The sequence below is a fragment of the Ochotona curzoniae genome, unplaced genomic scaffold, assembly GCF_017591425.1.
Source record: "Ochotona curzoniae isolate NIBS_2020 unplaced genomic scaffold, NIBS_Ocur_1.0 contig_2404, whole genome shotgun sequence".
Taxonomy (NCBI): Eukaryota; Metazoa; Chordata; class Mammalia; order Lagomorpha; family Ochotonidae; genus Ochotona; species Ochotona curzoniae.
Window position 1 is genome coordinate 4089889 of NW_024465451.1, and position 25395 is coordinate 4115283.

The 25395-nt window shown below is 50.6% G+C and overlaps 1 protein-coding gene across 1 annotated transcript in view; it reads right to left on the minus strand.

Annotated features, from left to right (window-relative positions):
- CSMD2 (CUB and Sushi multiple domains 2) overlaps window positions 1–25395 on the minus strand; it is a 580178-nt gene that overhangs the window by 230014 nt on the left and 324769 nt on the right. The window contains exons 11-13 of the mRNA XM_040974400.1: window positions 20716–20819; window positions 17587–17699; window positions 4280–4462 (exon numbers count right to left, since the gene is read on the minus strand). Of these exons, the coding sequence (XP_040830334.1) occupies window positions 4280–4462; window positions 17587–17699; window positions 20716–20819 (400 nt within the window). The remainder of the gene's footprint in view (window positions 1–4279; window positions 4463–17586; window positions 17700–20715; window positions 20820–25395) is intronic.

Consider the following 25395-nt stretch of genomic DNA (forward strand, 5'->3'; position numbering starts at 1 on the left):
GTAGGATATCTCTTTGAACTTTATTTTCATCTATAAATCCAGAGAAGTAGTCCATAAAATCATGGGGGAAGACTGACATCTTCCTGATGATGTAAAATGTTTGATAAATATCATCTCCCTCCCTGTGTCATGCTTTCTCACTGTGACATCTGCCACAGATTTTAACTGAAGCTTCATGTCAGAGGCAAATCCGCAGCCTTCCTAAGATCCCCTGGACCAGTGGTTCCTTCTGGGATGGTTCCTTCTGGGATGCGGGGAATGTTTGGTGATAGCTAGAAGCATTTTGATCATCACAGCTCTTGTGTGGGGTGGGTGTTATTGACATTTAGTGGATAGAAGACAGGGATGCCACGAAAATAGTCTACAGTGCATAAGACCGCATTCCACAGAAAGAAAGATCTGGGCTAAAATATTAACAGGGTTGAGACTGAGAGACTTCTCCCCAGGGTAATGGTCCAATGAGAAACCACCTTCCTGAGGAGTCTATGAACTGATCCACTTCCTTATGTATAAACATGCACATGCATATGTGTCCAGAGCAAGAGATGGGAAATATGGGAGGGATTCAGAGAAGGATGGAGAGCAGGGGGCTACTGCTCATCCCTGTGTAGAATCTTTCCTCTTTCCCTCCCAATTCTCCAAACCCCAGTAATCAGTTTCTTTGTTGCCTGCAATACAGGCTTTGAGCTCCCGATTCTCCCTCCCTTGACCTCTCGGGCTTCAAGTGCTGATCTGTAACTTAGAACTGTATTCATCCTGGGAGTGCCTGCATTCCCATTTCCCCATATATGCCACAGACATCAAGAATGGAGCAATTAGGATTCACACCTCCTCATAGTAGTTTATGAAATGGTGAAGGGGAGTGAGCTTTGTGCTGTCTTGGCCTATCTCTGGTGAAAACTGTTTTGAAACTTCTTTTGAAAAGTGGCTGCTAATGGGCTGATAATTGGTTTTCTGGCGTCCTTCGGAAGTGTGAAGTGTTGCGCTTGCCTGTCAGCAAAGCATTAAGTCCTATGCACACCATCACCCAAGTCATCTGTCTTTCTTTCCTGTTCTAAAGCCCCTGGTGGAGGAATGACTGGACAGGACTGTGTGGAAAAGGCTCTCTATTCTGTTGTAAGGAAGCAGGGGAAATGCATGGAGCTTTTGCAAGGCATAGGACGTGCAACCTGGCCACAGCTTTCTCACCAGCACCGTTAGGATGAACACATTTCCTAGGCAGAGACTGAACAGCTCTGATTGCAACACATGGCACTTGGCACATGGCAGATGCTCCGGAAATACGGTTGAATGGATGGAAATTTGGTACTATCCGATTCATGCCTGGAGATAAGAATTCACCAAGGATGACAAGAGGGTAAGAGGAAAGAAGCTGGCTCCATCTTATCTTTCAAAACGGTTTTCATGGTGAGAGACATCATTGTTCTGAAAACGAAGATGAAAAAAGACCATCCATTGAGTATCTACTGCTGTGAGGGCAGATCAGAGGCCAAGGCGCGATTCTGAAGTCCCCGTTTGCTGCAGAAAACGTGTCAGAACATGAAGGAAGAGTGTAGCTGTGCAGTCTCACATAGCAATTCCCCAGCAAGCACGGGTTTTGAACAACACACTGTTTTGCAGTTCTTTGGATGATTATGCCAAGAAATCGGAGCCATTAAAAATGTTTCCCCATTCCCCTCCAACTGCTAAGACAGAAACGGCAGCACTGTCTGCTAAGCATTGTGGTGGTATTTATTGTGACTAATGTCTGGCAAGGGTTAGGACACTAATTTACGAACACTTTATACAATATGAAAACACATGCTATTTTCTATTTTTTTTATGGACATACACAGAAGCTTCTGTGGATCACACAGTAGGGAGCAGAATACCACAGCTGAATGCTCCCCCGCCATCACGGTTTGACCCGGCCCCAGAACGGTGCACTTTAGAGGTACTCTCTAAAAATTCACTGTAGAGAATGTTGGGGCCACCCATGTCATCATCACCCTTTGCTCTAAGTATGATCCTATAGGTTTAGAACAGATATAACCAGAATGGAGCACTGCCTAAGAAAGATGAGAAAACTCACAGTCAGACAGGGGGGCATCCTGGCTGCAGGCAAGAAACGGAGCCAAGACTAAGAAACAGGTCTTCACATTTTGAATTCAAAGGAATCACAGTAGGCTTTTCTTATCACCATTTTATGTTTTGGTTTTCACTCCCAATGAGACCGTGCGAAGCCCAGCACTCCTGGAAGCATCCATGCAGGGGCTGTGTGATAGGCAGAGGATGCATAGCTGACACTTCCTCGCCTACAAAGGGCACACAGGCATGCAGCCTGTGGCTCTCCCTGGCCTCCTGCATGGAAGCCCACTTCTCTGGGATTCCAGCTGTGTACTGTTACACCCCAACATCCACACACTGACTTGAGTGATGAAAATGTCTGGGGATGCCATGTTCCTCTCTCCCCAGAGTCCATAATTAAATCATTCCCAACCTCCCCGGCCAGAATCTGTGGTCCGCATCTCTCATCAACAAACCTCAGCTCTCCACGCTTTGTTTTAAGCCCCAGCCAGCCTCAGCCCACTTCTGCAGTCCTCTTTCCTTCTCAGTTGCCGGTCAGCATTGTCCAGCCCTCTGGAAGCTGCCAGCCCTGCTCCTGCAAACACAGGGCCTGCCAAGTGCACCACAAACTCTCCTACCCTCACCCTCACCGCAGCTTCTAGAAGGATATGCTAAGATTACTCTGGAAAGCCAAGGACTAAAGGCCACTCTTGGAGGGCTTGAGTGACGGCTCCCCCAAGCCCTTGGGCAGCATCCTGCTACCTACACCCCTGGGCTTGTGACGTAGCCAGCTGCTTGGTTCCCCACTCACTCCCACAGCTCCATGCCCCAGAAGCCTGTCCCCCTTTCCCAGTGTTCGCTACCCTGTTTCACCTGATGAATTTTATAGCCCGAGTCCCCACAGTAACCAGGATTCCCACAGCCAACACCTTCACCCATCCGCCGCCTGCCTCTCTCTGTTGCAGTCAACCCTCTGTGCCAGAGCCTCTCCTCTCTGGTCACTTCCACCACACCCGAGCTGTGACTCAGTAGCCTTTCCTGCACCTGCTGTCCCAGTGGTTCCCAATGGGCCACAAGGTTGACGCTGCTGTTAGGCATGGAATCACTAAAATGTGAGGGAGCAGTGACGAGCAGCTGTCAAGCAACTTTGTTTTTGCTTTACAGAGAGGGCCATCTGCTCAATGTGTATCTAAGAGTAATGTGATCCTTAAGTTCTCCTAAGTTTTCACATAAATAAACTCCCGAATCATCAAAAATACTCCATTAAACTGATCTTTTTTTCCCACACGAGAAATAAAACTGCTATGGTACAGCCCAAGTCATACGGCAGGCTCTTCATCATGATTGAGAAGGAACTGTCCCCCAGGGTCCCATTCCCCATCCCCAGGGACCACCATGCTCTCTTAGGGGAGACTTTCCAAGCTCTGGAAGGTCCACGTCAAAGGTGAAGGAGGGCAGGGTCAGGCTCTTTGCCCTTCCCCAAGAGGAGTGAATTGAGATACACGAGGTGGTATGGCAAGGGTTGGGAGAAGAAGAGGGGACAGCCCAAAGAAGCTGGGACCTGGGACATGCCGATAGAGCCAGTGCCTGGCCTGCCACTGGTAGGCACAGCCCTCATGCTCCCAGTCCCTCTGTGGCTGAAGACAAGAGCTGATTTGTGTCACAGATGTATGGCCACTGCTTAAGCAGAGAGAAGAGCTTCCTGATGACTACACCGTTTGCAGCAACATGCTTAGTTCCTTCCCAGACTACCAAGGAGGCGAGACAGTTTGAGTCCTCACCCTGTCCTCAATCCAGCACACAAGGAGGCAATACTAGGATGCTTGGCTTACCCTGGCAAGGCCCTGGTTCCCATCCCCGGTAGACAGAGGTGGTGTGGATCCTAAAGGTTCATAGATGTCCCTTTCATGTTGCTAGGTTGGTTGCAGGGTGTGAATGGAGGTGAGAAGGAAATGTCGGGGTTCAAATTTGGTTGGTCAAGTCCTGGGGGATTCTACCTCTCTGTGAAGGACCACTGGGGAGGATGAGATGGCAAAGGAGAGGGTCCCCATGTGTCAAGAGCAGCTATCTTCAGGGCTACTGTCTGCATCAAGGACCCAGGCAGCAAGCTTCTGCAGACTTGGAGGAACCAACTGGAGTGGGACCCATGGTAGGATCCTCGAGGTTTCCAGAGGACGGGGACCTCTGCCTCTGGGTGCCCACTGGGTAGCGGTCCCCCTCCCAGCTCACTTACACACGCAGCCTGGCTTCTTAGCCGACCACTGGTTATTCTTTTGGCACGTGATGGCCTTCTGCCCCACCAGCTCAAAGGCAGGCTGGCACTCAAACGTGAGCGTGTCGCCGTGACGGAACCGAGAGCCTTCCCTCCGGCCATAGGCAGGGATCCCAGGGTCACCGCAGCTGCCCTGCTCGATCTCTGAAAGACAGGAAGATGCACAAACAGAGACACACAATGACTTGGTACCTCTCGGGGAACTAAACATCCACATGTCCCTCTCTGCTGCTCTTCCACCAGGAGTAGGTGTTCAGAGGAACAGGTGAGTCAAGTGATAGCATTCTTGAACAATCCTGCAGTGCCATGGGGTGAACTCCAAGGGCCCCGCCTCCCAGGCTGGCTGCAGGAATATTTTCCTGGGGTCCTGAGGGTTGCTTCTCCAGAAGGTTCTCCCACCAACCTCCACCTCCCATCACATCTCAGACCTCCTGACGGAAATGGACCTGGCTCAGATCTGGACTCTGCATCTGTCTATGTCCCTTGACAAATCTTAAGTCCAGTCCCTTCCTGAGCAGCAGAGGCAAGCCCGAGAGAAGGCAGCTGGCATTGTGCTGGTCACTAAACAGCACTTGAGTGAAAATCAATTCTCTCTGCTTCTGATAGGGATGCACTTTCCTGAAGATAGAGCTTGATGCGATTTGAGATGGCAGCAGGTAAAATGAAACAAATGACTCATTAAGTACGCGTATGCTTCGGAGCCCACAGTGGTGATGTCAGCCAGATGGCTCCAGGGGCCTGGACCTGGTGGTGTGCCGGGATGGCCACCTTGTCGGAGAGGCAGCCAGGCCCTGATGCTTCTATACCCCCTCAACCCCCCTTGGTGCTGTGCTTGGTGTTGTGAGGGATGAAGCAGGAAGTGAGTAGGGGAGGAGGCACTGAATCCCAGGGCGGCATAGGAGGTGTCAAATGGTATGCGGCTTGGAGTCACTGGGGCAGTTTTTGGATACCTTCCCAGGAGTCTTGGGTTAAGGGGACCTTCACTTTTCTGCAGATGCCTTGAAGGGTATTCAGAAACCACAGTCCTGGAGGCTTCCTCAGAGAAACAAGTTTGCAATAGTTTTTTGAGCACAGTGGTGAGCTTTTGTGGGCACACTGGGGCCGCTGCCCTGACCCCAGGGGCTGCCCCATGCAGTCGGGCTCTTCTTGGCTGTCCCAGGGTGGCAGCTTGAAAACCTCGGCCTCCAGTGCTCTGCTGAGGAACGGCAGGATAAAGGCTCTTTTGGGGATGTGTGTGCCTAAGGCAGATCCTGTTGGTTCTGGGGGGTGAGGATCTTTGTAAGCATGACCCAGGTCAGAGGGCTCTCAAGGGCTTGTTGCTGCACCACCACTCCTCCCCTTGTCCCATGACCTTGTTCTCTCTACACACACACCTGCAGAAAGCACCTGAGTTTGTCTCAGAAGCTGACTTTGCCCCCGCTCAGGATTGGAAGAGGGGATACCCCGGGGCATTCTGGGGGAGATGGCCACTTTGCTTCTGGTCTTGGAGTTCCAGGTATCTGAAGGAAAGGAAGAAGGGCCCCTGTGACTAGTCAGCCTGGAGGAGCAGGTGGCAGGACTGTCCCTCCTCCTCCAAGGTGCTTGCTGAGCTCCAAGGGCAACCACCAGCAAACAGCAGTGAGCCCTGCATGCCAGGGTATGTGCTGTGCACTGGTGATCCGCACACAGCCCCTGTATGCAGAGTGAATGGAGAGGGACACAGGCATTTATGATGCTGCATAAGCATGCTACGCACAGGAGAAGCCCCCAACTCCAAGTTGGGTGCTGGGCTGCAAACAGGATGCAGCCACCAACTCCAGCAGGCACCACCAACTCAGATATCAGGATAAATACTCATGCCATTAGATATGTTTATAGCATAATCACAATCCATGCCTATACATCCAATCCATAATGCAAAACAGTACCTACATTAAAAAAAGAAGACTGGATGCCAGCTGGCATGTGCAAAACTGATTTCAGCCCCCTCTTCCTAGTCCTGGCCCTGTCACAGCTTGTTTTTGTTTGTTTTGTTTATTTTTACTTAAAATGTTAATGTTTTCTATTATGAATATTTTACTTGTAACTTTATTTTAAAATACTGCCTGAAATTGTTACTTACTTAATTCCCAGGTCTTCCCTTATAAGTTCCCTTCCCTTTTCTTATGTGCCTGAGATTATTGTCTACCACATCTTACTCTAGTCTCAGACCTGGGTGAGGGAAGGCTTCGTGGAGGTTAGAGGGTGTGGAAGAGTCGTCAAGGTGAGAGGAACAGCCAGTGGGTATCTGGGAGGAAAGGTCCTCCCCAAGATGGAAAGGCTCTCAGCCAAGTCCCTAGGGGCAGAACGTGGACTGCAGACAGAAGTGACCGTAACTGCCCTGTAGTTATGAACAGAAGCAGCTTCTAGTTTTAGAGCCAGTGACCATCACACTGAGTATGTGGGTGGATGCTCTGAGCAACTTGACACGTAATGACTAATTTCACTCATACCGTTATTCTGTAGGCCAGCTATCAATACCCTCCATTTTAAAGGTAAAATGATCAAGGTACAGAGACATCATGCAATGATCCTGAACCCCGGGGCTAATGGAAGGTCTCAGTTCTAAATCTCAGGTTCTTAGCCCTAGCACCACACGACTTTCTTCAGGCACAGGTGGTTTCTACAGGGTGATGCCAGTGGAGGCTGGACAAAGCAACCATGGACCAGGTCCACCTGTGGAAGGTCCTGGGAAGTGTACTAAGAAGGCGGGATTTCAGAGAGAAGCTGATAGGGAACAGATAAGAGTTGTTTTTCAAAAGAGATTTATTCTAGCTTTTTGAAAGGTAGAGTTACAAAGAGAGACCTTCTTTCTGTTGATTAACTCCCCAAATGGTTGCAACACCTGGGACTCAGCCAGGCCAAAGCCAGGAGCTTCTTTCATGTCTCTCACATGGATGAAGGAATCCAAGCGCTTGGGTCATCCCCTACTCCTTTCCTTGGTACATGAGCAGGGAGCTGGATTGGAAATGGAATGGCCAGAACTTGAACTGGCACCCTCATGGGCTGCCAGCACAATAGGCAGCTGATTAACCCAAAATATCACAGTAGTGGTTCCTAGAGTTTTCATCCATATAGGTGTTAATCTATCTGTACTTGAGATAGGCCCCTCTGACCACTGTCTATAGAGACTAGTGTGAGGCAAACAAACAACCAAACAACAACAAAAACCCACAATCAAACCTGGGAGCAGAGATAGCATTCATTCACTCAATAAGCATTTGAATATCTACTTAGTGTGAGCCACAGTACAGGGCATGGAGAGCACAGTGGAGACAAAGGCAGGTGCATGCCTGGCTCCACGGAGCCTCTATCCTGGTGGGAGGTGTTTGGTGGTATCCTGGACTAGGCACAGGTAGAAGGGAGGAAGAGAGACAGGAATATTGGGAGGCTGTCAACATGAAGAAACCACAGTGATGCCAGCATTGAGGATATATGTCGCAGAAGAGAGGTGGGACATAATGTCTAAAGGGTGCCTTCATGGCAAAACCAAACGCAAGAGGAAGAGCACGTCTGAATGCAAGCTCATCCCTAAGGCGCCCATGAGACTCTCAGAAGGATTCATCTATTAGAAAGTAGCTTCATGGGTCCTAGGTTGAGAGAAAAATCTAGCCTAGAAATAGATGGGAAAAGAAACTCAAGAGGGATGTGAGATCATGCAAGGTGGGGAGGGAGAAGTGAGCAGGGAATGACGTTGCAGAACGCAGCAGGGAATGAGAAGCGGAATGCAAGCTGGAAGTCCTGGGCTAAGGGGCTTCCAGAAGCTTAGAGAAGGAGGAGTTCTCAGGAGATCTACAGCCCCGACAGCCTTGAATGCTGCAGGGAAGCTACGGCGCACTGAGGAGCAGGCCATGACAGGAGGCCACTGCTGAGGCTGGTAGGAGAGAATCAGCACAACCAGTGGAAGAGGAGAGAGATATCCCAGGATGAGGAAACAACTTTCACAGAAAGCACTGCTTGGCAGTGAAGAAATTGAGGTAGCTTAGGAAGGGAGAAACATGATCGTGTTTAAATGCTAGAGAAGGACCAAGGGAGGGATGGGGAGAGTAAGGAGAGTGTGTGAGCTGTTCACTGCAGACACAGGGAAGAAATGGGGAATGACAGCAAGAAGCTCCAGGAAGCCAGAGGTCAGGAGCCCTGGAGCCTCACAGAGGGGGTCAACTTTGGAGACCAGGAGGGACCCTCCTTACCTTGTGACAGCAGTGAAGAAGAGGTGGTAGCAATGAGTTTTCAGATAAGGTGATGGGAAGTTAAGGAAGAACCTATGGTGACACAACCTCTGCTTTCTAGCTGGCTGAAAGTGAGGTGTCATGTATGGATGGACAAGTGGAAACTGGCTAGACAGCCAGCCAGGAACTTGTAATATCCCAGCAGCCCTTGGTCCCTTGGTTCACAGGGAAGTGGAGAAAGGGGCCATTGGGATGCCTTTGTGAGTGGGGTTGAGTTTGGGGATATGGGATGACAGGGGTTGCAGGTACAGTTGTCATCCAAGGGGTTGTGACTGAAGAAGGGAGGGAGTGAAAATGGTAGAAGGGGATGGAGCATCAGAGGCCAAGGAAAAGGATGATGAAGTGGGGGAGGCAGTGAGGAGTGATGGAACAGAAAGGACAGTGGGCCGTTGAGCAGCAGGCATAGAATTCAAGGTGTTGGATGACAAGGACCTGTTACAGTCAGACACTGGTGTGTGGAAAGGGAGTAAGAAGGTCGAGGCCAAGAGACAAGGTGACTGCAAGAAAAGCGGTAAAGAGCAAATGACCAAGGAGAGGAAGACAGAAGCAGGATAGAGGCAGCACAATGTCAAAGGGACAGAGACAACCAGGAGGGAAGGAAGCCTAAGAGTGAGCACATGAGCCACTCCTCTAGGTGTGGACAGAGCTGCTGGGAGTGACCTCAGTGGTGACTCAAGTTCAAGGGAGCACTCGGCAAAGTAGTCGCAGGCCTCAAGACACAAGGTGGCCAGAAACCCAGGATTGGGTGGGGTGGGAGAACAGAGCAGGATTTGTTGAGAGTTTTGGAGGAATCTTTTGGAGAGGTACACAGGGCTGATGGCTGCCTTCTGTTTCGGCCAGGATCTTCACTGCTCATCCAGCATCAACCACTGACAGGCCCCTGGCTATTGCAGAGCAATGTCTGGGCTCCACTGCCCCGGTCTTGGTTCTTTTGGTCAGGGGATGATCAAGTCTGATGCAAGGAAGCGGCAAGGCCAATGGATAATGAGAAAAATCATGCATGCAATTTTCTGTTATCTGGTTTAATGTAATTCCATTATTCAAGTGTTTCTCTCACTTGCTTGCTGGCTGTCTTCTTGTGCTACGAGTGGCAAGCTAGGAAACATGAGACAACAGCATCCAGGACTCCTCAGAACTCCACCACGCCCGGGCTCTACCACTCAGCATGTTTGCCTTCCTCAGCACGTTTGCCTGTGTCATCCTCAGCAGCTGTGATCAGCTGCCCTGTCTTCCCAGGTTTTTCTATTTCTGATACAAAATTGGAATTCTCCTGTATAACAACATTTGAGCAGAAGGGATTGCATCATATGTCTTTAGAAATTAACTGACTGGCGCCCGTATTGTGACCCAGCAGGTAAAGCAGCTGCCTGACATGATGGCATTCCATACAGACACTGTCTCGAGTTCTGGCTGCTCAATGTCCATCCCAGTTTGCTGCTAATGTTCTGGGGAAGCAGCAGAAGACGGCCCTGTACCCACATGGGAGAGCTGGATGAAGCACTTGGCTGCTGCCTGCTTTTGGCCCAGCTCAGCTCTAGCTGTTGCAGCTGTATGGGGAATGAACCAGTGGATGGAAGATCTCTAACTCCTTCTCCCCACCTATCGTAACTCTAACTTTCAAATAAATAAAAACAGCTTTATAGAAAAAAAAATCTGCAGACCATTCTGTGTGCTTCAAGAAGGGGGACAATATTGGGAAGAACATGGGATTCAAGCTGGGGCGCATTTCCACCTTGGGGTGAGGCTTCACTTGTCCCTTCACTTACCCTTCCTTCACCCAGAGCCTTTCCCAGGCTCCATGCCTAATGCTAACAGATTTTAGCTTAAAACATCACCTCCTCCAAGGTGTCTTCCCTGGTTGCACATCTCAGTTCTATATTCCTTCTATCCCTTGACATCCCATTCTTTTTCTTCATCCTAATGATCGCCCCTTGGAACATTCACATTCATTCATTCAACAGGTATCTGATTGGATACTCTTCTAGACAGTGGAGGCAGAGCAGGGGGCTCTTAGGGTACACATCTGCATGCCCACAGCTGACCATGAGCTTGGGCACTGCCAGCACTTCCCCGTGCTCCCAGTCAGCTATGAGGTGGGCCTCCTTGTTTCTTGCCTTCCCATCCTTTGAATGCAAGACTTATAAAGGTAGACGCTGATTACTTATTGTTGCTACCATGTACCCCAGCACTCGGCACTGTGTCTGGAGCACAGAGAACATGGCTTAATGCATCAGTCTAGCTCTACTTACTGTGGGGAAACTGCACCGTCATACCAAGCACTAAATATATGGAGCCACCTACCTATCGCCCCTGCTCTTGGAAAGGTCCCAGCCAAGTAGGTATAGAAAGAATTTCAAAGCAAATAATATGGGAAAGAAGGTTATGTGTTTCTGGCCATGAGGCCTATGAGAAGTAGAGGGGGAAGCTCTGATCTTGGGAAAGGACAATGGGAAGGCTGGGAATCAGCTGTTTTCTGCCTTCCCCCTTCTTTCCAAATTCCGCCACTCAGACCCTCATGCTAACTCCTCCTCCAAACACTCCAGTCCCCTCTTCTCTCCTTCCCATCTTACTGCCTGAGCTCAGACTCTTGCAGTTCTTTGCCTGGATGGCTGTGGCGGCCTGGGGGTGTACTTTCTTCTTTCCATGCTCTACAAAGCACAGGCTGCTGTCCTGGCATGCTGGTTCAGCCACTGCCTCCAGCACCCGCATTCTATATGAGAGCATCAGTTTGCATCCCAGCTGCTCTACTTCTGGGCCTGCTCCTTGCTAATGCACTGGGGCTAGCAGCCAGAGGATATCCCATACACTTGGGTTCTTGTCAATCGTGTAGGAGACATGGGTGGAGTCATTGCAGTCATTTGGGGAGTGAATCAGCAGATGCTCTGTCACCTCTCTTTCTCCTCTACCCTTCCCCTTTCTCTCTCTCCACGTGTGACACTGCCTTCCAGATAAAATAAATGTTTAAAGAAAGCATTCCTGGATCCTGCCCATTAATTCATTTGTAGCTTTCCCAAATACAGGTGAACACCCTATCTCTTCAGTATGACAGGACCCTTGCCTGTTCCCTGCCACCCCAGTCTCGTCTTTGACCATCCCTGACCTTGATATTTCTACTGTAGGAACAACAGCCACTTGTACAGATGGGCTCTGAGCAAGTTCCTGGCACTGATACCAGGTTGTAGACCCTGTCTCTTAGGCTCTCTGAGCCATCTTTCTGTGGAATGGAAGTGGGAATAACAGCACCCCCTCCCAGGGCGGCTGGAAGACTGCATGAGCTCACATGGATACAGAGCCTGTTGAAATCTGAGTGTGACCGGGAAGGAGCTGGTCCTGCCTTCCTGGGATCGTCATCTCTGTGTGACAAGCTCAGAAGCTCTCACATTGCCCTCACTCGGCACCCACTGTCCTCCTCCTCCCGATGCAAACATCCCTGCTTGTCTCAGAACACACTCGAGTTTCATTGTCTTTGCAAGCACATGCCCATCTGGATTAAGAGCCCAGACCCATGAACACATGCTTCCTAGTCAGATGCGCAGGCTGCCTGAGGTGCAGGTGGCACATTGGCCTGGAGGAGCCTCCACGTCCTGGGCTTCTTCAGAATCATACCACACGCTCTGAGTTTCTACTTCTGATGTGGGAGGAGCATCCAGCGAAGAGAGCCTGTGCTAGTTACCACGTCCCTTTGGGGGTCGGTGCATTTGTCTGTACTTGATCTTCAAGAGCAGAATATGGGTGAAGAGGGCTGAGCGGGGTGGCATTCTTCCTTTCCCATTTCCTTCCTCTATGATGTTACCATGGGCCTGTTGCTGATGGTTGGGAAAAGGAACACTGCCATGTCAGGCACTTAGGTGGCCTCCACACTGTCTGCTGTAGCCCCAAGTCTGAGCTTGCCATTTGCAGAAAGACAAGCATGGAGGATGCAAACTCTGGATGTGGCGGCATCCTCTGTCAGTGACCAGGGTCTGCAGCAGCCCAGGTTCTACTGGACTGTTCAGAAAGAAGGCAGCTGCTGCTTGGATCCAGCACCGGTGCCCAGAGCTTGGGAACCCTTTCTCGAACGGTATCATGGAAACCCAGCCAGGAGCAGAGGAGAAATAGGCCTGGTGATTTTTTGGGCCAAAGTTGCATTATCCCAGCCTCCCAGTTCACCCAAGCCAGGCCAGAACTGGAGGTGACAGCAGAAGGCAAGCTGAGGACGTTTCCCTGTCAGACATCCTCCCCAGAGGACAGTGGTGGCTTGAAGGCAGTGCAGCCCCAGGAGCTGCCAGCTCTGCTCAGCCTTCTCCCATGCCCAGCTCCACCCACCCACCTCCCCCACATCCAGGAGGCCCAGCTGTGCCCTGGGCAGGACTGGGGGCCCTGCCTGCTTCTTCCATCTGCCCACAAACTTGTCCATATGGAGGGTTCCACTTTGGCCCTATGTTTGATCAGCTTCTCCAGCCCACCTGGCCCTCACAGCCGTGTCTGCCCTCATCTCTTTTTTGTCTTACCCGCAAGTGTCAGATACCAGCTCTTCCAGGCTACATTTCCCAATGCCCTCCAGCAAGGTCAGTGGTAGCTGTTTTCTACCCCAGTGGGTAGCCCTCACTCTACACCAAGAATGACACCTCAGTGCCCTGGATGGCGTCTGCATCACAGAGCAGCACCGTGGAAAAGCCGGGGCAATCAGATGACCTCGGCTGTAACAGGAACCTTGGATGGCTGCTTAATCATTAGTAGCCCCTGCTTCTTCCTCCGACTCCCAGGTCAAGTGCCAGCTCCTTCCTCCTCTTGGGGCCAGCCTTCCAGATTTAGCAGGAGGCTGCCAGATTCTAGGCTCCAGGCAGGAGACAAGGAGACTTCCAGATTGATGCTAAAACTTGTTAGCAAGTTGTGTGTAATTTTATAATGTTTCTGGTAAGTGCTAATTGCCTGTTCCTTAAATATTTCTTGTTCTACTGGGAGGCAGAGCAATTGCAACTATGAATGCGTTTCCCTGCAGCTGGCCGCCCCCATGGAGGGGGACAGAGTTTCTAGGCTCAGAGCGCCGCAGAGAAGAGCAACAGATCTTGAGTTCCCTCCCTCGCTCTGGCCTGGAATTGTCACAAGCGGAAGTAGAATTTCTTGGAAGCATATGTCCCTACTTCCCATCGGTGCTCATGGTTTTAATGAGGCAGGGCAATGGGAGAGGGGACACTATAGTGTCATTTGCCTGCCCTGAGGAAGTAGGGAGAATAGTGATGACAACCTGTGGCCAGGTATGTTTGGGGAAGAAGGAGAAACACGGGTCAGATGCCTCCAGCCACCCATCTCAGCTGCCTGATCTGGTCCTGAGCCTCAGACATCTATCCTGTTCAGAATCCTTCATAGACTCCAGGAGCTAATGTTATAGAGGGATTAGCTGGGGGCAGAGGCCATGCTGAAGCTCTGGGCAATGTTAAAGGTTGGCAGAGGAGTGGAAGGCCTGGCAAACAGGGTCAGGGGGCATCCTGGCACTGGAGCATTTCCTAAATGCTGGGGCCTCTGCTGAGTGCTGGGGGCAGAGAGAAGCCATGCAGGAGCTATGAAGGGGAAGCCAACAGGTGGAGGAGGAACAGGAGGTGCAGGAAAGAGAAGCCCAGGGACTGGAATAGGCAGGGAGCCAGCCGGGGCTCAGGATCTTAGCTCTTCCCCAGTTTATACCAGCCATGAATGTATGAGACAGACTGGTTGTTCCCCTCCATGCATGAGGATCAAGGCAGAAGAGGCCAGGAGAAGGAAGCAAGTCCACTTGGCTGAAGCCCTCCTTGGCTAGCTTCTCTGACCAAGTTCAAATGTACTACAAGGCCTCCTGAGGCCTGCAAGCTATGTGTGCCCTAGATCCTGCCTTTACCACTGTGCAGTGGCCATGGTGAGTCATCACATCTCTCAGCCATTCTGGGGAGTGAGTTCCCTGTGGCGAGTGTGGTTGTTAAGGCAAAGATCTGAAATAAGGGTCAGCAAAAGCCTGCATGTCCTACCTGGAGGAAACCCAGGAAGACAGAGCACCTGGAAAATTTAGATGGGAAGGAACTTCAGTGGTCCCAGGCATGGTTGCTATCTCTACCAGGTGGTGTACAGGGAACTTTCTGCTGTCTGGTTTCACCATTGTGACAATGCTACAGGGTTTCTATCATCGCTCCATCTTATGGCTGAGGAAACTATGGCTCAGCAAGACCCCTGTGACATTTCCAAGGTCACATGGTTATAGCTGCGCCAGGATTCACCAGGTCTGCCTTCGTCCAAGTGACTACTCCATCCTCATGGGCCCTGCTGCCTGTGTGCAGAAGCTCGGGGCACCCTGGCATGCCAGCAATGGATCTGAACGTCTAGCCTCTCCTTCCTGTTTTGCTATGGACCCAAGGGAGAGTCACATGGATGCCTAGCCTGTGATTAGCATTCACACAGTGTCTGCTTTCAAATCACATCCCAGCACCCAGAACAGTACTGGCCACATAACAAATTTAATCAATGCTGGTTGAGTGAAATGGATTAATGAACTAATGAACAAAAACCCAGCCTCTAGTGGAACAGAGCCAAGGCTTGCCGTAGGTGGGAGTTCCCCAACTGGGGCAAAGTTCTGGCTTCTACAGAGACATCGCGGGGAACTGCATTTCTCCTAGCAGTGGCTTTTAGGCCAGAGAAACATGGATCGGATCCCAGCTCTCCCACCTCCCGCATCACTGTGTGTGACGTCTGCAGGGGACTCGGCACCTCCGCATCGCAGATTACTCAGCCACAAAACAACAGCCCTTGGAGAGCTGTGCGCCCTGAATGAGGTGAAGCAACTGTTTCTGAGAGTAAAGAGCAAATGCAAGCAGGCCAGGGGCACAGCCCTCCCTGCTGGCACCTCCTGGCTTCCCTCGTTGTGGGGTGGCACTTTTGGAGTTTCCCATCTTGGCATGATGCTCCTTGAAAACCCAAAGGCAATGCCTCTAAAGCTCTTATCACACAGCAGGTTGGATTAATGTCCTGTCCCTTTCCCAACAAAATCACACCACGCAGACATGATCCCTCTCTCACACATGATGACTCTTCAAACATTTGCACACTGCTCTCTATTCTCCAGAGTCCTCTTTCCCCTCAAATAAACACCCAGGGTCATCACCATTTCTCTCAGGGATTGCCTTAAATCCTCTTCTTTATCTATCTCGAGATCCACACAGCTAAGCTCCACTCTCTGATGCCTGGTCGAGGTGGAAGAGAAGCGTAACAAATTCACTGTGAGTAAATCCTAGGAGCTACTTTTTCTGGAATCTTGAAACAGGACTTGACATTTATCTCCACTTCATCGTGTCTTGTGAATTTAGCCAACAGCTCCAGTGTGTCAGGAACTTGGTACATTGCTTGATGGGCACTGCCCATCCTTCCTGGCTCATGCCCTCTGAATTAAACCTCATGCCACAGGTGGGTACAGAAGGTGTGTACATGAGACACAGGGTGCCTTCCCGCTTTGGGAGGCATTCCTGCTACACAGTCACGGCACTGAAGTGAGAGGGGAGGGGGATGCAGAGGCTGCGCATCTAAATCCATTTCCATTTCAAAGTAGCGAGTGGCAGAGCTCAGCCCTGAGTCAACACTCTGATTTCTAGAGCCTTTTCCGTTGCTCATGGCTGCTTGTGTCTAATTCTAGGCTCCAGAAGAGTCCACTCACTTCATACTGGGTCCTTATACACTGGCTACAAACCACCTTGTCATTTCCAACAGTTCTTATTTTCGCTTTTTTTAAACCTAGTAGTCTTCATGAGAGCTCTGTGACAAAGGTGGCATGTTTATCTCCATTTCTCAGATGGAGAAGGAGACCTGACAAGTGACAAAACTAGTGCCCGTCACCGCCTAAGCATCCTGCGCCTGTGGCTCTGCCTCTTCCCAGGGCAACCATCAGCTGGGTCCCAGGGCACACAGTGCTATAATCATGTTGGTACATGAGATAGGGACTAAGACCTGGCATGGGCTGACGTTCAGGATGGACCCTGTAAAAGTGACCTTGTTAGCAAACGGTCTTGGCTGATGTAATCAGATTAAGAGAAGGCTGTCACCTAGGAGTGGGTGTCCTTGTGAGGAGGGGAGCAGAGACCCCCCAGGAATGTGTGTGGTGGCACAGGCAGACTGCAGGGATGCACCTGCCTGCTATGAGGCAAACACGGCATCTTCAAAGGGTCTCCTGTGACTCAGGATTTTAGGCTCCAGCTGCAAGAACCTGGGTACTTTGTTAGGGAAAGGCTTAGAAGCTGGCACACCTCTTGGGTGTCCCCTGCACCTGGCACAAGGAGAACCCACAACATCTAGGGTTGGTGGAGCAGGTACAGCCTGTCTCTCCAGTAGCATCCAGTTACTCAGAGGACTTCATGCTCACTCAAGCGGAAGCCTGGCTTTGCTGTGTCTGTATCTCTGGAACTGGTCTAGATCCGGGCACCTAACAGAGCCTTGATTACTACTTGTGGAATGGATTCTCCTTCTCTTGCAGTCATTTATCAGCAGGAATTTTGGAAGCACATGCAAAGGTGGTGGAGGTGGTGGGTCTCCAGCAGGGGCACTGCTCTCACACGTATGTATATAGTAAGGCTTGGAGACCTTGGCCTGCTCCTCTTCCTTGGGTTACCAGTGATGCTGAGTGTTTGCCCTTAGCTCAATGCACACAGTCACATTCTTATCACTATGACAGTCAAGTAAGGTACTGTTCCAGGGCAAGGATTCCAGAAATACCCAAGAAAGTTCATAGGACCTCTGAAAAGCCTACAGGAACCACGCAGGAATTGGCATTGTAACTGATGAAGTGCCAGGATTGTATGCGGTTTATATCAGCTAATGCTTAGGACAACGCAAGAGGACTCTCAGAACAAAGGGGGCTGGGAAGTCAGACAAGTCAGGTAATGTGCCTAAAAGAGAGCAAGCAGGTCCAGGGGCAGGGCCAGGATTTGAATCCAGGAACCCAGGGCTTTCTGACTACAAGTTTCTGATTCCTGGGATGGGGGTGGGGGATGCATCTGGGGGGGATGCATCTGGCTCCCCAGGAGCAGTTACCTTCGTAAGAAGCCTTGAATCCCAGGGAACTGCCGCTGCCATCAGTCTGGAATAGGAGCCACATCTGATGGTTGGTGCTGACAATGAGATCCGGGACTGAGTTACCTGTCAGGCTGTCAAGGAGAGAGAGGCCTTTAAGTGATGTGCATTCCACCAAGGGAATGGCCACAAAAACGAGGCCACCAGAAGGGCATATTTTGAGCCCCACAGTTCTCCCCGACCTTGGAGGTCTGCAGCACGTACCCTGCAGGCAGAAAGACTCATCTCCTTTCCTCCCGGGCCACAGGCACAGCTTTGCCTTTCTAGTTCAGAATCCTACAGTCAGGAGGGAGAACTCCGTCCTTGCTTGCTCAGCAGACATGGACAGCTAGGGCCAAACCTAATCAAGGGGCATCTACACTCTCACGACCTTGGATCTCCGTGGGAACTGTTTTCTAGAAAACGCATGAGCAGGACCTTGCTCGCCTAGCCGTTTCCCCGGCCACTCCCTTTCATCAGAGATTGGCTTCTGCAGCTAGAGCAACAAGGCTTCGGTGCAGCCACCACTGAGGGGCACTTCCTTCTGACTCAACTCCATCTACCAAGCGCCTGCTTCAGGCAGACAATACACCGAACAGACTTCTGCTCTGGATCTCTTTGAGCAACTCCAAAGTAAGGCATAGTTGTCACGTCCTCCTCCCAAAACGCAGACGACAAGATGGAGGCGCTGAATGAGTAGTAGCTTCCACAAGGTCACTTGAAGGACAATGGAAGAACCGGGAACCTGCTGTGCAGGTGGGTGCTTCCAGAAGAAGCCTGGCTAACTCCTTCTGTTGAGAACAGATGAATCTAACGCTAGGTCAGGTGGAGGATTGTGGATGGGCAGACCGAATCCCTGGTCCTAGTCCTTGGTACACCCCGGGGTCTCAAGGTGTTGGGGGCTACTGACTTGGCTGCAGAGCTGATCATCTCACCACAGTGCTGGTGCAGCTGGGAGAGATGGTCTGGGCTCCAGATCTCTAGAGCTGGAGGTGCTGACATTCTGAAGTGAATAGAAACTGAGGTCGGGTGGGTCCTGGCCTCAGATCTGGGGCTAAGTTAGAGACCTCGGCTTTTCCCCTTTGACACAGTTACAACAAAGGAACCCAACTCTTCTGCATATCTGCATATGTTTCACTGAAGATTTGAGACTAATGTTGGCTTATAAAGACCCAGAGGTGGTGGGAAACCCCGTGGGCTATGAGGACACTTGTTGAGAGACCAGGGATCTAGAGTCCTGGATCCACACCCCGGCTTCCAGTGAAGCTTTGGACAAATGGTTGTGCCTCTCTGGGCCTTTGTACTCCACATTACATGAGGAGGTGGTGTTCTACCACTCTTAAGATCTTTTCAGCCCTTGTTCTTAAATTCTCTCTATGACAAGTCCTGGGGAAGGGGGGAAGTTTGGGAGGAGGGGGAGCTGGGACCCTGGCTTCTCAGGCACCCTGAGTAGATACACCATGCCATTCAGCAAACTAGGGTTAAAGGTGAGTGACAGGGATGTGTGAGGAGCAGTGATTATGACGGAAAAGCTTACATGTCAGCTTCCCCTGGCCAAAACATGTGGCCCAGCATTGTTCTCAGAGCATAACTGAGGATTGCATTAAAGGAGGTGGGTGATCTTCACCTCAGCTGAAGCCTGTGTAGAACAAGACAGACCAGGGCCCAGCACAGTAGCCTAACAGCTGAAGTCCTCATATCCTGGTTTCAGGTTTCAACGGAAATGCTAGATTTCCCCGGGTTTTGAGCCTGCTGGCCTTGGGATTATTAGTACACCCTCAGCCCTCCTTGGGTGTCTAGCCTGCCGATTCTCCCAGCTGATCTGGGACCTGTGAGCCTTCCAACGTTCCATGATCCATCTCCATTTGTCTTTCTGTTTGTCTGTTCCCACTTATCATCTTCTTTTGGGTCGCCCTCTCTGGGTAACTACAACACAACAGAGTGGTAGAAAGGACAGCCTTTGGGCTCCTACTCTGTGCTTCGGTCTGGAGAGACTCCACACTGAAGCCATGTGGCTTGACCTAGCAGGTGTCACAGGATGAGCTGAGTCATTGAGTTGAGCTGACAGCATCATGGTGGGTTTGGAAAAAGGCATAAGAAACATCCAGAGAGAAACACCCCATTGAGCTGTCACCCAATGACCTTTTCTCACTTAGCATTAGGGTCAGAGGGTAAGCTGCTTGAGCAAGCCTAGCAGGGTAGGGAGTGGCATGGGACGCTGACTTTGACTGAAATAGAAAGACATGAATTCAGGGACTCATACTATTACCAGCCTTCTCTGCAAGCTCTGAGCCTCCGTCTCACTACCTGCTAACTGAGGATGAGAATATGTTTCTCACAAGATCATCATGTGGATTAAGCAAGATAACTAACGCAAAACATTCCAACCAGGGACTGGCTGCCTGGGAGATGCTCAATATGTGGGATGTCCCCTTCTGGGAAGGGGGATATTCGTGGTCATGTCTGTCTGTCTCTGAAACTGGGGCACATACACCACCTGGGAGCTTTTCCGGCTCTCATATCAGGGTACTGGTGGTGGGCAAGGGAGGAGATGCATGGCCACAAGAGCCAAGGCGCAATAGAGCCAATGCTCAGGGAGCCGGCCATCAGTGTCTCCCAGGACTACATCTTTGGATTGGCCTTTTTCAGCTCAGGGAATGTGGTCCCTGTGTATATGTGATTCTGATTCTGCTAAACCAGCCGTTTCCCAGGCAGTTCCAAGGGTAAGGGAGGGCTGGCAAAACATGTGAGGAATCTGTCAGAAGGCAAGCTGCGGGAGTAAATGTTCCCTGTGGGACAGAAGTGAAGAGGGGTGCTCCAGGCTCGCACAGACCACTTTCCTGTCCCCATATCCCTGGGGAGGCCACTCATTTTCTGTTTCCTGTGACTTCCCAGTGAGACCCTGACCAGGTGCTTTTCTCCCTGGGATAGGAGCAGAGAGACCGAGAGAGGCAGGGGTATTGTTGCCGGTGCAGAAACACCATGCAATACTGTCTTCATTTGCCATAGTGTGGTCTGGCGACCAAGAAGGATCAGCAAGCCCATCCCCATCGCCAGGGCCCAGGACACCCTGTCACCCCACCCACAGCCCACCCACAGAGCTTGACTTACATGTAGAGAACCGTCTTCTGGTCCCCGTCCTGCCCTCCATCCCCGACCGTCAGGGTGTCATAACCCCTCTCCAAGTCAAACTCCTCAAAGGCCAGCTTGATCACCTGGGGAGGGGCACAGGGTTAGTGTGGGTGGGGCTGGGGGGAAGGCCGGACCCCCTAGTGACTCCCTCCTGCCCAGACTGGCCATTCCCCGGGCACCTTTCTGAGTGCGCCTCTGCCAGCCCCCCGCCCTGTCTCTGTTCATGGCACATCTGGCCCATTCTAGGGACTGCACAGCAATCCCAGGCACATCTGGCTGCCTGCAAGCTGATCAGACACTTGCTTCATGCTTTAATGAACAAAAGTCCCCGTGGGCTCTGTGGCAATTTTTGTGGCCACATGTGGAATAATCTCAGCTTTCTTGCCTCCAGGGACCTGCAGAAGTTTCTCACAGCCTCTCTTTCGCCTGCTCAGTGCTGTCCCTTTTGTTTGTTTATTTGTTGAATAAATGAATGCTCTCTGAAGGAGAATTCCACAAGTCTTTTCCCTTACCCGCTCCCAACCGCTTAGCTTGTCTGAGTCTTATATTCCACAAATATTTACGGAGCGAGCGCCATATGCGAGGGCAGGAGCAGAGTCTCAACAGTGAGCACAGCACAATCCCTGCCCTCTGTGAGAAGGGGAGACAGCAAAGGGAACTGAGAGCCATGGCAGCAGGCAACAGATGCTACACCATCAGGGGTCATGGTGTGAAGAGAAGGCTATGGCTGGCCCTGTACGTGGGGTTGGGGGAAGCTTGTGATTCTCGCATTTGAGGGCAGTCTGAAGATGATAGATACCCAAAGGTAAAGAAAGGCAAAGGGGCAGGTGTACCAAGCCCAAGCTGTGGCAGCAATAGAACATTCTAGAACAAGTTGTTCAGTGCCTTTTGATGGCAGGTACAAGCTGAGCATTTCTGTCAGTTGCCTCACTTTGAGGAACAATGTGGCTGGGACTTTAGGAGAACCCAGAACTTGAGGTTTGCCTGGAACTTGATCTTAAAAGGTGTTATGCCTTGGTCCCCACCACAAACACATGTATATAAAACACTACACTGAAGGCCAAGGGAAGAGTGGTAAAACAGCTTTTTTGAAACTGGGTACTGTGGACATCAGCGTTTGAGAAGACACCAGCCTGTCTGCTCATGTGGAATAGGAGTAAGGTGAGAGTGCCATGGGTAGATGATGTGTGTGTTATGGACAGATGAGCAGAAGTGCCCTGGCTGGATGAGAAAGGGATAGGGGAGGTGAAGGCTATGGCAGGGGAGCCTGGCTCTAGGTCTTGTGGCAGAGCAGGTGAGTGATGGAGCAGTAGAAAGGTGGGTGTAGCAGAGGCCAGGTCTGAATGATATTTCAGGCTTTGTGATTATATGGGGGTGCAAACTACAGAGAGAGGACATCTACGGTGACCTGCAGGCTTTTGAATTAGAAACGTTGTTGGTGGTGGTGCCATTCATGAGGACAGAGCACATAGAACCCACTCCTAATGTCTAGTCTGGGTCTCTTCTCTGTTTCAATCTGATGACGGTCTCCCCTCTCTCAATCGGGACCCTAGAGTTGCTCCTCTACAACTCCACAACTGCAGAATTCCCTTGGATATTCATCCCTTGTTACCACTGATACCTTCTGCAAGTTTCCTCCATCCAAACCCATAGCCCAGCATCCATGTGCTGCCAGGCTGCCAGCAGAGCCCACCCCAAGGTGCCTTCTTTTGGGTGTCTCCTAGCTCAGTCATGGGCCTGGGTACCTCCATGCCTATGCTCCCTGTACATGCAAGGGGCTCTCAGAGCAGAGCATCTCTGGGTAGGACCATCAGTAGGAACAATAGAGGGCCCTCTAATGGACATGGGGAATGCAGGGTGTGTAAACCACTGGCTGGGATAAAGGTCAGAAGCTGCTTCCTGGGGCAGTGAGATCCCACCCAGTTTGGAAGAACTGGAAAATGGACTGGTGTGACTTGTCTACTTCACCCGGACTTGCCAAAATGAGAAGGAATGGGAAGATGAGACAGAAACAGGAGGAGCCAGATGGCGAAAGGGTCTCTGCCATGTTATGACTTTGGGCTCTGTCCTACAGAACGCGGAGAACCATGGAACTGATATGAGTGAAGGCATGACTTCTACAGCAACAGCACTGAGGCATGGGTGAGACGCAGGAGAAAGATTCTGGGTTGAAGTAGTAGTTGAGATAGGGGAGGTGGCAATGTGGGCCAGCAGTAAGCAACGGCTGCAGTGGGGCAACAAAGACAGGCCAGAACCCAATTGTACCACGGAGTGTGGTTCCTTGGCCCTTCTGTATCCCCATGCAGAATGTTCCCTGTTGTTTACTGGGGTTATTTCAATGGACTTGAATTTCCTCCCTGCCTCTCGCCTACCACTCAGAAGATTTCCCAATCTGATACAAAAAGAGGGGCCTCTTCCCTAGCCCCATGACCTCCCCTGCTCCCAACCACATTGCCTGTGAGGCCACCCAAGCACCTAGGCGCTTCCGTCATGGTGGCCCATTGATACCTCTAATTCGCACACATATACTTAAATGTCCCAGGCAAGTGCCTTCTCACCCATGAGCTCCCCTTTGTCTCAGTTCTCTCTGGTTAACACTGACAACAGGGTAGCCACATTCAATACCTTTCTCTCACCGCTGTCTCAGGACTTACCTACTGTCAACCTGCTCCTCTACCCCTTGGCTTCCTGGAGGGCAAGGTCAGGCCTCACAGCCTCTGCACTGACAGTGCCCATGCACGTTCCAGGCACATACTAGACGCTTGGAATATGTCGACTGGTAAAGGAGACCTGGGTTGAGTTTCAAGCTTCTGGTTTCATTGTAGGTATCTGCACAGTTAACCCTGTGGATTGAGTCTCATTCTCTTTCTGTCTGCCTCTCAATTTTAAAAAAATAAGTTTTCAACACTCCACCTCTTTTTCAATTTGGGACACATAATTTGGCTCTCAGGGACCTCCCAATAGTGAACACCTACGACAAGGTTGACTAACTTATTTTGTAATGGGCCAAGCAATAAATATCTTCTGCTTTGTGGGAATTGGGTCTCTATCATCCTTGCTCATCTCTGAGGTAGGAGCATTAACACAGGCACACACAGCGTGGCCCAGGGAAGCTTCACCGGCTCCTAGGGCTGGGTGTTTGGCCTGGTGGTTGGGGAATCAGTCCCAGTCAGAGTGCCTGGGTTTGATACCCAGCTCTGGTCTTGCCTCCAGGTTCTTGCTAATGGAGACCTAGGGAGCCAGGGTGGATGGCTCAAGTGGTTGGGTGAGACCTGGATTGAGTTTCAAGCTTCTGGCTTCATCGTGGGCATTTGTGGTATGAACCAGTGGATGGAATCTCTTTGTGTGTCTTTCAAGTCATTTTTAAAAAGTTAATGATACATGGAATGAAAATATAGGCTTAAAATTTTGAAATCCATTGATACAAGGTATCTTCAAAAACTTTGTCAAAGCACATATTTACTCAAAAACTATGCATAAATTTAAAAAAAAATTTTGCACCAAAACAAGCCTTTCTTTCCACTTCAGTTTCTACATACTGTTAGAAATACCTTCCTCCATGGCTGGGTTGGCTATTCCAATAGATCTATTGGCAAAACAAGTTATGAGTTGGATTTGGCTGTAGGCTGTTTGATTGACCCTTATTCTAGAAGGTTCTCTGGGATACTTTTTTCAGTCTTAGACCATCTTCTGTGTCAGTGTGCTCCAACTGGGACACTGAGTCTGCCATTTTCTGTGATAGTGTACTCCATTTGTGACACATCTATTGAGGGAGTAACCACAACAATGGCCACCTTGGATAAACCCAGGCAGAATTTGGGAAACTTGCCTAAGACAAAGCTAGGATTCAACCAGGCGCTGGAGGCCAGGTTCTTGTCTACGCTGCCCAGTTTTCTTCCAGCATCCCAACAAGATCTCAGGTCTACCATATATCTTCTCAAACCTTACATTTTTCTCCCTGGATCCTGGCAGTTACCCAAACACCTTGGCACACAGTACCCTGGGGCAAGCAGTGCCTTCTGCAGGACAAGAAGCCGGGATCTGTAGGAACACATAGCCACCCCAGCAGCTCCTTCTGGCAACCCAGGATCAGAGTACTGAAAATGGAGGGGTTTATGATTATTGGCCCTGTAATGGGGAAATATTGCTTGGAAGGCCAGAACCCAAAGTCATAAAAGGATTTATATCACTGGTTAGAGCTGCCGTGGACATGAACCCCATTTCAGAGTGCTGACCCCAGTGTGGGAGCTAATTACACCATGAAGAGTGTTCCACACCCAGCACTGCGGTGCCTGGACAGCCCCCTGCACCATGGACTGACACTGCTCTTTTTCTCCCCCTGCCCCTGCTTTGCCCATTGTTTAAAGACAGGCTCCTATAATGACTCATTAACACGCAGATCAATCAGACTCACAAAGCGCCTTTCTGAGGCAGGAGGATGGCAGCACATGAAACAGGCATGATCAAATAGGCACATTTGTATACAGCTCAGCCCCCTAATTCAAGCCCATTAGATACATGAATAAACAAACTCATCATCTAGGACATAATTACCTAGCACCTGTCATGTGCCAAGCACCGAGCACACTGCTTGTATTGAGTTACCTCGCCTGCCTGATGATCTAGTGCAGAATTTAAATGCCAAGGACATGGTTGCAG